The sequence below is a fragment of the Notamacropus eugenii genome, chromosome X, assembly GCF_028372415.1.
Source record: "Notamacropus eugenii isolate mMacEug1 chromosome X, mMacEug1.pri_v2, whole genome shotgun sequence".
In the NCBI taxonomy this organism is placed as follows: Eukaryota; Metazoa; Chordata; class Mammalia; order Diprotodontia; family Macropodidae; genus Notamacropus; species Notamacropus eugenii.
In genome coordinates this window covers 43,413,287-43,425,309 of record NC_092879.1, presented here as the reverse complement: position 1 = coordinate 43,425,309, position 12,023 = coordinate 43,413,287, and the positions used below count along the sequence as shown (strand labels likewise).

The window sequence follows — 12,023 nt, the reverse complement described above, 5'->3', positions numbered from 1 at the left end:
AACTAGTGACTCCCTAGTGCCATTTCAAGCCTTGATCAGTCTGGCTCTACCCTCCCTTTCCTCACTGATTCTCTCTTCCTCTTCTTCCTCACCCAGGCCACGTTCCAGCCTACTTGACTCCCCTTGTTGTTTTCCATACACACCGTTCCATCCTTTCTTCAGATGCCTTTTGCAGAGGCTGTCTGCCAGGCCTGGAATGCTCTTTCTCCTCTCCTAGGCCTCTTGGAATCCTTGCCTCCATTTTGGGCATAGTTTGACTGTCCTCTCCTTTGTGAGGCATCTCCTGATATTGATTTGTCCCTCCAAACTTCTTGGTCTGTATTCAGAATTTATTTCTTTGTGTCTCCTAGGCCTGTCTTCTAATCATGGACCATCTAATCTCACCCCCCTCCTTTGTTTGACAGAGGAAATGGAGGTCCATAGAGGACAAGTGACTGGCCCAGGGTCACACAGCTAGCCATTAGTAACAGCTGGAATTCAAAGCCAAAAACTCTGGCTCCAAACACAGTACTATTACCATTAAGCCACACTGTGCGCTAAGCAAATGGGGGCCATCCCAACATTTTTGGTGTTTGTGTTTGCAGATCAGTGAAAGGACTCAACCCAAATCTGGGTCTGTCAGTGTGCCATGGTGTGTTATTCAGGGATTTTACTGTATTTCAATACAATGCATCATGCTTTTTATATAGTAAAACAGGGGAAGTAGGGGGCTAAGGGTAGGACATTCTGGTTAATTGTATTTTCTGGTCAGATGGGTACGAAGCAACAACCTACTCTTGTTTATTTCCTTGTTGTTCAAAAGGCCTTGAAATAGTGGAAGTTTACTTTTCTGCCTGTTCTAAGAGCAGAGGTTAGTGACCACCTTTCAGTCATTGTTTGCAGCCTGAGAGTCCATGCAGGGTTTCATTCAGAACCCCAGGGGTTACTGTCCCAGATTGGAGAGGGGAGAAGGGCCAGGACCTTAAGTCCACAAGTATTCATTCATTTATTCACTCCATTAATTCATATTCACTCATTTTTTCATTCATCCACAAGTATTCATCAAGTACTCACTGCAGGTGCTGGGAATACAGAGGAAAAAAGAGAATCCTTCCTGCCTTCTATTCTACTTGAGTTGGGATGAACATCTCTTGGAAGTTATGCTTTCAACTGAATCCCTAAGGTTAATTTGGGTTCTTATGATGTACCCTTTTCTAGAATAGAGAAACCAACAAAAATCTGTGCAATTTAGGATTCTAGTGAATCTGAGTTTCCAGGGCCATAAGTATATGGAGAAGGGTGGCAGATTTTTGGAGGGAGATTCTACGGGTATGTGGTTTCTGCCTTCAAGTAGCTGCCTTCTTTTTCTCCAGACAAATAAAGCAGCCTCAAGGATGTAGTTGAGGCCAGAGGTGGGGAACCTGTGACCTTGAGGGCGCAGGTTCCCCATCCCTGATAGGCCTTACTTCTCATTACCTAAGTAGGACCACAATTCAGCATGGTGCCTTCTGTCTCATTCAAGATGGCTGCCACCCAAGGTACCTGACTGGGGAAGCTAAATGCATACTGGTTTTCTCCCCTTCTTTTTGGGTGTTTGGGGAATTTCAACAAACTTCAAACATCTCTGCGTGTGTGTGTGTGTGTGTGTGTGTGTGTGTGTGTGTGTGTGTGTGTGTGTGTGAGAGAGAGAGAGAGAGAGAGAGAGAGAGACAGACAGACAGACAGACAGACAGAGCTCATTTAGAATGAATGTCTTTGACTTGACAGCTTCAGAGAGACATGGGAAATGCCTACTGGAGACTGTCACTCCCTAGGGGCCTTGAATCTCCCTTGCTCACTAGCTGTGTTAGCTGCATTGGGCTTTCTGCAGGCCCTGCCTATATTTCAGAGCAGCAGCAATTTTAGAGAGGTCCAGCTCAGAGACCTGGCTCCTCCCTCTTTGGAGAATGAACCAGATAGTGTTCGATCAGAAACTCAATTGGTACATCTTTAATGAAGCAACAAGGTGGAGGAGATGGCTGTATCTGCCTCCGAAATGAAATGTGATAGATAACCATCCTGTGAAAGTGGAGGTGCCTGTAGGCGAGGAGAAAACAGGAAATGGAGCTTGAGAGGTAGTGCTGGGGGTGGGGGTGAAGGGTGGCTCTCAAAGGAACAGCTCTCTCCTCCTGTGCCTGTCCTTTAACTCTGTTGACAGCATTGCTATGACTTTTGCTGGCACAAAGACTTTGCTAGGGAGCGAAGAGGCTTGTGACCTGGGGCCAGCCCAGTGTGGGCCAGGATGAGGAAGCTTTGTGTGGTCTCATTGTATACCAGTATGGTATCCCCCTCATCAAAGATGGCCTCTAGGCACACTAGCGTTGCCCTCAATGGACTTGGTGAGCATTATAAAGATGGCCTTCGAGCACACTAGCATTACCATTGCTGGATCTGGTAAGCATTATCAGTTTGTCCAGAGCTGGATTTCTGTAGTCAGTAGGGGGCATTAGCCGAGTACCTACTGTGTGCTGTTAGCAGTTCAGTGAGACCTCAAGGAACTGGAATTCCCACTAATGGGGGCCTTTCATTATCCACAGTGGATTTGCTTTGCTTGACTCAAAGAAGAAAGCAAAAAGAGGTTTTTTTTCAAAGCTGGTGTCAGTCTAGCTGTGACTCTTTACAACAACTGCCCTGAGCAGTCAGAACTGGTATTCAGCAGCATGACTGATGTTCTGCAGAGTCCTCAGTTATCAAAGAAATAATAATAACAATAGCTAATGCTGAATACTGCTTTAAAGTTTGCAAAGCTCTTTACATATACCATCTCTATCCTTCATTATCTTGGGGTGTTGAATATATGATCTCATTTACATATATTACCTCCTATTAGACTCAAGGCAAGACTCAGCTTTGACTTATTAAGGAAAGTGTGCAAATACATCCAGAATGGGGAAGGCCCCACCTTCCACCCTCAGATAACATGAAAAATACATTTAATTTTTTTGGAGTGAATTTCCACACCTGGAGTTGCCCAGTACTTGTGGTGTGATTTGCAGGTGGACATTGCATCATCTCCTGACTCAGAATATTTCCACTGACTGGCCTCCTTGCTTGGCCCTCTCCTCTTCCTCATCTCAGCCTCCTGGCCTCCCTCAAATCCTACCTTTGGCATAAAGCCTTTCCCAGTTTTCCTTCCTCTTAGTCCTTTCCCTCTGAGACTATTCCCAAGCCATCCTGGACACGCCTTGTTTGGAGGGAGTTCTCTGCACGTCTCTTCTCCCATTAGGCCAAGAGCTTGTTGAGAGCAGGGACTGTTTTCTTCATTTGTCTCCCCAGTGTTTAACCCAGTGCTCAGCACACAGTAGGGTAATTGTTGCCTGACTTTTACCAGCCTTTACAAAATCTCTTCTTGTTTTCTCCATCACTAATTGTTTGTTGGCTAACTGACTGACTTTGGGCAAGCTAATTACCCTTAATTAGTCTTTCCAGCCTAGCCAAGAAACTCAATCTGCTAGTTCAAGGTTGGGCTTTGCCTTAGGGGTCATGAGGAATAGTGGAGAAGAGTACTGACCTGAAAGTTGGGAGAGCCAGGGTCTCCTCCTGGCTCCATCTGGCATGTCAGGCCTTCAGGACCCAAGGAGACAAGTCCCTTACCCTCTTCTTGTATAAAATTGGAATAGTGGTCACCCTTTCACTCCCTGCCTCCCAGCGTCATTGTGGCAAAGGGCTCTGGAAGCCTGGTACCTGACTCAGTGACCTACCCTGCCTCTGAAGGGTGAATGGACAAGTAGGCTTTGAAAAACATGACAGTATTCAGTAAACTTTTATTAAGAGGTCCATAATGGAGACTGCAGGAATCAGTGTCAGAAGAGACCTGAGTTCAAATCTCACCTCCCACCTCAGTGAGGTGACCAAGTCCTTCACTCCCTCTGAGTCTCATTTTCCCCATCTGTAAAATGAGATTAATAATATCTGTAGCACCTGCCTTCCTGCTCTTGTGAATCTCAAAGGAGATCACCTTTGTAAAGTGCCTGGCAAGCCATGCACATGCTATAGAAATGCCAGCTATCATTACTGTTTTTTAAAATTATTATTATTGATATGAATGACTTTCAGGTTGCCTGGAAAGACAAGGGCTGACCAAAAGGGAGAGTGGTTTCCTTGACAAAACAGTCTTCCCTTTGTCTGATTCCATCATGTCACTATCCTAGCCAAGGGGCTTCCATTTGTACACAGCACATTAAGGGTCAGAAACTGCTTTCCTCCCTGTGATGGAGGCAGGACAGCTGTTAATCATTGTTCCCATTTTATGGATGAAGAAACTAAAGCCAACAGAGGGGAAGTAAGTGACCTGCTTGCTGTTGCACACAACTGATATTCACACCCAGACTGCCTCCCTTTTCATTTATTTTCATCCTCAGTTTCGTTGTTTGTCAAGCACTGGCTCCTATCACACATTTACAGTTAGACGATGCCCAGGATTTGTACATTATCTTCTGGGGTTTTTTTAAGTGCAAATTTTTATTTTATTTTTTCCAATTACACATAATTTCAATTTTTAAGATTTGTTCCTTTTTTAATTTTGAATTCCAAGTTCTCTCCCTCCCCATTCCTTGAAAAGGCAAGTAATTTGATATGGATCATATATGTACCCTGACTGCCTCACTTTTGCTACTAGTAAATCAGGGATAGGGAACCTACAAGGGTTCCCCACAGATGCTTCTATTCTGCATTCAAGGCCAAACATAGTAACAGTAAGAGCTAGAACTTATATAGTGCTTTGAGCTTTTGCAAAGCAATTTACAAATATTGTATAATTTTATCCTCATAATAAACCTAGGAGGTAGGTACTATTATAGTAATTCCTCATTTTACAGATGAGGAAACTGAGGCAGATAGTGGTTAAATGACTTGCCCCAGGCCATACAGCGAGTAAGTGTCTGAGGCAGGATTTGAACTCAGATCTATCCTGACTTTGGGTCCAGAGCTCTATCGACTATACTGCCTAGCTGCCCATATGTAATCTGACCCCCACCTTGTCTAACAAGTCTTCTTCATAAGCCTTTCCCTCCCACCAGGATGGTCTCCTCACTATCTTCTTGAATGTCACTTCTATTCTGCTTTCCCTGCCCTTGCCTGGGCTGTTCCCCCTATCTGCAATTTCCAAACCATTCCATCCTACCCTTGTCTTCCTGCTCTGACCTCCGATCTTTGACATTCACAGCCCACACTGTGCAGTTTGACCCTTGACTTTGGACTGTCTTGCTTTCCCATCTCCTTGTTTCATTTCTGCCTTCTTATCTCCCCAACTTGACTATGAACCCCTCTTTCAGGATTGGGCACACTGGGTACATTCTTATTAAGTGATTAAAAACATGGTCACAAAGTCATTGGTGCCATCCACCTGCTGGGCTGGAATCTTCTCTGGGTTTGCAGCGGTTTTCCTGTAGCAGGGATGCTGGCTGGCTAAAGAGACAGGAAGAGCAGTCGGAGGTGATAAAACAGCTCCGGAAACCCCAAGGCTGGGGCTGTCCCAGTATGGGATGCTGCTATGGAATGAAGTCCTAATGAGAAAATGCATTGGCTCCTAAGGCCCTGCCTCATCCCCACGAGGGAGGTCCTGGCACTGGAAGATTTCATATCTTTCTTTGTTTCTTTCAATAGAAACAAGCGTTTGGGAAATGAAGAACCTGATCTGTCAGGACAGCTCAGGACGCTTCTGGGAAGCAGCTCTCATTGCTCACAGCCAGAGCAGGCCTGCTGTAAGGAGCTTCCCAGGAGTCCCTGGCCCGTGAGGAACAAAGCCCTGACCCTCCGTTATATGGAACCAAATGGGAGCATGTGAGGGGAGAGATGGCTTCTGGGAGAAACGACCCACAGGAACTCTGGGAAATGTGATGCTGGCATCTCAGTGAGGGGATCTAGGGGTGCCCATTGTGCCAGACAGTGACGGTCACTCCAGCTCACACAGGCAAAGGAAGGAGCAGGGAGGTCTCTCTCTCTCTCTCTCTCTCTCTCTCTCTCTCTCTCTCTCTCTCTCTCTCTCTGTCTCTCTGCCCTGAGAGGGACCCAGATCCCCCAGAGCTTGGGAGCAGCCAGTTCACCCAGCCTGGGATGCTGCCTCAGCCTTCCTGCTGTCAACAGCTCAAACCTCACTCCTGCCGAGCCCAACTTTGGAAATTTTGTCTTGCTCTACACCTTCCTTCCTTGTGTACTCCTATTACTGGAGAACCCCAATTTTCCCTTTTCTTACTCCTCCAGCGCACCCCCCAGCCCCACCCTGGCCTCTTGTTAATGTGGCTGTGTGGGTGAATTATCTATCATGATGGATGTTGTTGCTCACACACACACTCACACACATTTCTTAAGCATTCACTATGTTCTGAGTGCTGTACTGGGCACTGGGGATAGAAAGCCAGAAGCGAAACAGTCTGTAATCTCAAAGAACTCTCATTTTAATGGAGAAGTTCACATCCTTTAAAAAAAAAAAGGAATGAATTTTTACTAGCGTTCATTATATTTCTCCCTTCCACTGCCCTCCCCCCTCAGAAGCTTACTAGCTATGTGACTCTGGGCAAGTCACTTAACCACTATTTGCCTCAATTTTCTCAACTGTAAAATGGGTTCATAATAGTATCTGTCTCACAGGGATATTGTGAGGACCAAATGAGATAATATTTGTGAAGTGCTCAGCACAATGCATGGCACATAGTAGGCACTATATAAATGTTTCTTCCCTTCCCTTCCCTTCCCCTTTCTCCCAACCCTCCACTGAACAAGGAAAAAAGAAAAATGAACCCCTTCTAACAAATATGCCTCATCCAGCAAAACAGACTCCCTTGTTGGCTGTATCTCAAAATACTTGGCAGGGTAGGGGTGGGGAGTGAGGAAGGGGCACCCCCCCCTTAGTCCTCTGGCCTCATGCCTCCTCATGGCATTGATTGGAGTTCTGAAGTCCTCCCAAGTTGCCTTTCTTTATCATGTTGTTGGCATTTTCTAAATGGCTCCCCCCATTCTCACTTCACTTGGCATCACTTCAAGGCAGACCTAGTTTCCTCTGAAACTGTGCATTTTGTGGTTTCTTGTGGCACAGTGATGTTCCATTACATGCTCATACCATGATCCGTCCCCCATTTCCCAATGGGTGGGCTTTCCCTTTGGTTCCAGTTTGAAAAGAACCCTGAGAAACCTTTCTTTGTACATTTGGGTCCTTTTCCATCTTTTTTAAATCCCTTTGGGATATGAACCCAGTCACCGTCTCACTCACAGGATCTGAGAAGATGTCCATTTGGCTGACTTTGGGGGCACAGTTTGAAATCGCTTTCCAGAATGGCTATGCCAATTCACAGCTGTGTCTCATTGTACCCATTTTCTCTCAATCCTTCTGATATGTGTCATCCTAATGAACATACATACATGCACACATGAACACAAAGAAACACATATGCACATACACACCCCATCTACCTGCCTCAGCCTTTAGGTGCTCATCCTCCCACATCATACTATTAACATTAATAGCCGTTGAGGTGAGGGAGTATGTTTTCCAGAAGTGCCACTAGCTCCAAGAGGAGAGAACAGAACCCACTGAATCCCAAAGGGGCAAGGTATGTCCTTGCCATCATCCTTGGGTCACATTCGTGAGGGTTAAGGAGATGTCAGGACTCGCTGGACAAGTGGCCGCTCCTGGAGGCCACCACCTTCCCCATCTAGAGTTCCCACCTAGAGCTGCTGGGAAGTCTTTTCATGAATAGGAGAAGGGGGAACCAAGCTTTCTTCTGTGACTACTGAACTGTTTTGGGATGGGAGCAGCAGAGAGAAAAGATGACACAGTCTGCTTGGGTGGGTGTTACTTCCTAGGGTGGAGAATGTTTGAATGGAGAAGTGAAACACGGATCTCCTTTTTCAAAATGTCATCATTTTTATTCTTCCCCCCCCCCCCCCCCAACCCTGCTCAAATTAGGATGAAAATTGCCGGACAATCCCCCTCACCGGCCATGTGGGGTTTGACAGCCTGCCCGACCAGCTGGTGAATAAATCGGTCAGCCAGGGTTTCTGTTTCAACATCCTGTGTGTGGGTGAGTATTTCCATATCAGGAAATTCTATTACGGAGTGGGGATTTTTCACGGAGGGCTGAAGCTTTGTAGGTAATTAGGTTAAATGATGTGTCGGCCCTGTCTCATTCACATGGCCTTATTATGATGCCTTTTGTAGCTCCTCTCAACAATTGTTTTTGCAGGCAGGCACTCTTGCCTTGGCTGCACTTGACGATTGTCCTGGCCAAGAAAGAAGGAAGACTATGGGGCTGAGCCATGTGGGACAGGGCTGTATGAGACCCCATGGAAATTCTGCATGGGTCTGGCAGGCTCAGCACTCTGCTGTCAAGTTGATTTTTACCAAAGCTCTCCTTAACAGCAAACAGGAGCCAGCACAGGATTGGGAGGGAGTTAATTGGCCTAAGCCTCTTACCTCAACACTAAGGAACCTTGCTCATCTATGAGCTGGGGGCAGCGGGGTGAGTCCTGTAGTCCTGACTGCCCCCCACCCCAGGATTGGCTTCTCCCTCACTCGAGGTCTGGCTGCCCCGACTCAGTTCAGGGGGGCAATGCCAGCCGTGGGACCCTGCTGTGCTGGGGGATGACATAGCTGCTTTTAGAGCCTAGGCCTGTTTCAGCATCTTCAGCAGAGTAGGCTAACCTCAATCAGCCAGTTGTTGGGGTCTGGCTAGTCTACCTTCACAAGCTCCAGGAATCAGTAAGCATTTCTTAAGCATCTACTCTGTACCCCCAGGCCCTGTGCTAAACTCTGGGCACACAGAAGCAAAAATTCAGCAGTCCCTGACCTCAAAGAGCTTCCATTGTAAATGGGAAGAAAACATACACACATATATATGTACATGTAGATATATCTATATCTGTCTATATATATATAAATGAATATTCTCTTTCTCTCCATACATATGTGTGTGTGGAGACAGACAGACAGAGAGAGAGGAGAGGGAGAGAGAAAAAGAAAGACATGGAGAGAAAGGGAGAGAGAGACGCAGAGAGAGACAGAGAGGGACAGAGACACACAGAGACAGAAATGGAGGAGAGAGAGAGAGAGAGAGAGAGAGAGAGAGAGAGAGAGAGAGAGAGAGAGAGAGAGAGAGAGAGAGAGAGAGAACGAGAGAACACAGAAAATGAGTCAGAAGCAGGGAGGCAGGATTTGAACCCAAGGCCTCTTAACTCTTAGGCTGGTACCTCTACCCATGATAGCACACTGCCTCTAAGACTTTACTCAAATCCTGGATAAATGTAATTTTCCAACATTCCCCCCAGCATTCTGGGACCTGTCCATATCTTTTGAGATCCCGAATCTGTCAGCCTGTGGTGTTAAGAGAGGGAAGGGGAGATGGGGAGAAAGAAAGAGACAAAGAGAGGGAAAGAGAGACAAAGACACAGATAGAGAGAGAGGGAAAGAGAGAGACACAGACATGGAGACACACAGAGAGACAGAGAGAGACTCTTCTTATAAATTGAATACAAGGTCCTCTTGGGAGTCTCTCTCTGTCGCCCCATGGCTACTGCCCAGTGCAGGGCTTTCTTGCCCGCTGCCTGGGCCGTGGCAGTAGCCTCTCTAGGGACCTCCTTGTTTCTGTTCCCTTCTGTCCCATCTAGCACAGTGAAGTCCAACTCAGAGCTTTAGAGCTGGAAGAGACCTTTGAGGCTATGGAGCCTGGTGCCCTCATTTTACAGATGAAGAATTGAGGTTCAGAGAGATTGTGTGACTGGCCCAGGGGCACACAGGTAATCAGTGAAAGTGGCAAGATTTAAACCCAGGTTTTCCTGATTCCAATTCCAACACTTTCTCCATTCTGCCACATTGTTTCTCTTCCATATTCATCAGCCTGATCATGTCCCTCCTCTCTTCAAAACCCATTGCCTACCAGATCCTTACTTGGCATTCAAGGCCCTCCACCATCTGGCACCACCCTACCTTCTGAGTATTATCTCATAATCCTTTAGAGGCATCTGGGTGACACAGGTTATAGAGCACTGGGCTTGAAGTCAGGGACACCTTTGTTGTTCAAATGTGGCCTCAGACACTTACTAGCTATATGGTCTTGGGTAAGTCACTTTGTTTCTGTCTACCTCAGTTTCCTTACCTGTAAAATGGAGATAATAGTAGCACCTACCTCACAAGGTTGCTGTGAAGACCAAGTAAGATCATACTTATTAAGGATTTAACGTAGTACCTGGCACATAGTAGGCACTCAGTAAATACTTATTTCCTTCCTTCCTTCCAACTCCTCCCCTCCACGGGCAGACATCCAGCCAAACTGGCTTACTGCATTCCATCCTCTCTCCATGTTGTCCCACCACCATGCCTTTGCTTCTGCTATTCCTGTGCCTGGCAGCCTGTTCCCTTGGGCCCCTGCTTATATGCCACCTGCTGCATGAAGTCTTCCCTGCTCACTCCCCAAACGCCCCTTTCACTTGTACTTACATGATCCCTACCAATCATTCTGTATCATAGTCATCTGTGCATGTGGCATCCCTTAGTGCCAGCTTGGCAGTGCTGTGTCAGTGGGAGCTGCCCTTCTTGTCCTTCTTGTCACTCCTCCACTAAAGGCCTGCTGGGACTCCTCATGGCCCCTGGCTCATGCACTCTGCAAAGTCTGGCAGGGTCTCCTGTGCTGGCAAAGGCATCGAGGGGAAAGCCAGCACTGGATTGGCTACCTCTGGTCCGAGCACAACCTGGCTAAAGTTGGAGGTTCAGCGCTAGGCCAGCCATAACGGGGTAAATATTTGGGGCTACAGACACATGTGGTTGTAACTTTCTGTAGTGGGAACAGTGCTGGCCTCACAGTCAGGAGCCCTTGGCTTGAATTCTTTCTTAGACTGTCACTGGCTATGTGAAGGCAGAATCTTAGCCTCCTAGACTTTAGTTTCCTCATCTGTAAAATACAGAGGTTGTATTAGTTGGTCTCTGAGACCCCTTCCAGCTCTCGATGGAGGATTCCTACTATTTAACTCTGAGCAAGTTAACCCCTGTGCCTCAGTTTCTTTATCTGTAAAATGATCAAGGATTGCTGCTATTTAACTTTGAGCATGTCACTTAATTCCTGTGCCTCAGTTTCCTCATCTGTAAAATGAGGGGGTTGGGCTAGATGCCCTCTGAGGCCCCTTCCAATGCTAGATAGCAGATCCCACCATCCCAGGACTTTGTCTCACCTCTCTATTGTATCTCCCTAGGAACTGAGTGTAGGCCTGTGCACAAAGTACAGTAACTGCTTCTCAAATTATGGGCATAATTTCACATTGTTTTTTCTCATTGAGAAAATACAAGCACATTACCCCAGTTATCACTGTTCACATCACCAGTCAGCAGACCAGTGGTGCTGCCAAACAGTAATCAGAGAGAGATCTCAAACAAGGCCACTTCCTCTCTCAGAGCCTCAGTTTCCTCCTGTGTTAAAGGAAAGGGCTAAGAGCTCAGTGGTCCCTGAGGCCCCTGCCACCTTTGCTATGCTCTAGTTCTGTGGATCCAGCTGGGGGTAAAGCACTGAGGCTCTTTTCCAAATTCGGTCCTGTCCCAGCCAGTGCACTAGAGGGAAACTGAGCTCTAAGACCCAGCAGGTGATCTTCTTTTTAAAGCCAGACTTGACAGGACAAAAGTCTGATGAAATAGTCCAGGGCCTCTTGCAAGGATTTAACCAGAATTTTGGCTGGAAAGGAATGTTGGTTCAGCCCCAGTCAGATGGAAGGGGACTAATCGGAAGCAGGGGCAAAGGGCTTCTTTGCCAGCAGTGTCCTTACAGTTCCAAAGTAAAGGACCGTGGGATTTGGAGCTGGCTGGGGAAGAAAGAACCTTCAGTCCAACCCACTTGTAAAATGATGGAGGGAGTAGGGAGGAAATGAGACCCAGAGGAGTGAGTGACTTGCCCTAGGTGACAAAGAGCTGTAGGGGTTAATGAGGGCCGCTCACTGTGGGGAAGGCTGGTTAATACCACAAGCTGACAGATTCAGGATCTCGGATCTGGACAGGCTGAAATGTTGAGCTGAGTGTCATAAAAATTCCC

At 46.8% G+C, this 12,023-nt stretch overlaps 1 protein-coding gene across 6 annotated transcripts in view; it reads left to right on the top strand.

Moving 5' to 3' along the window:
* SEPTIN6 (septin 6) overlaps positions 1–12,023 on the top strand; it is a 59,123-nt gene that overhangs the window by 10,773 nt on the left and 36,327 nt on the right. For 4 of the 6 annotated variants that reach the window (XM_072626880.1, XM_072626878.1, XM_072626881.1 and 1 more), the window contains exons 1-2: positions 5,625–5,720; positions 7,922–8,036. In XM_072626880.1, the coding sequence (XP_072482981.1) occupies positions 5,640–5,720; positions 7,922–8,036 (196 nt within the window). In that variant the 5' untranslated portion in view covers positions 5,625–5,639. Of the gene's footprint in view, positions 1–5,624; positions 5,721–7,921; positions 8,037–12,023 lie in introns of those variants that run through there. The other 2 variants (XM_072626883.1, XM_072626884.1) reach the window with 1 other exon arrangement.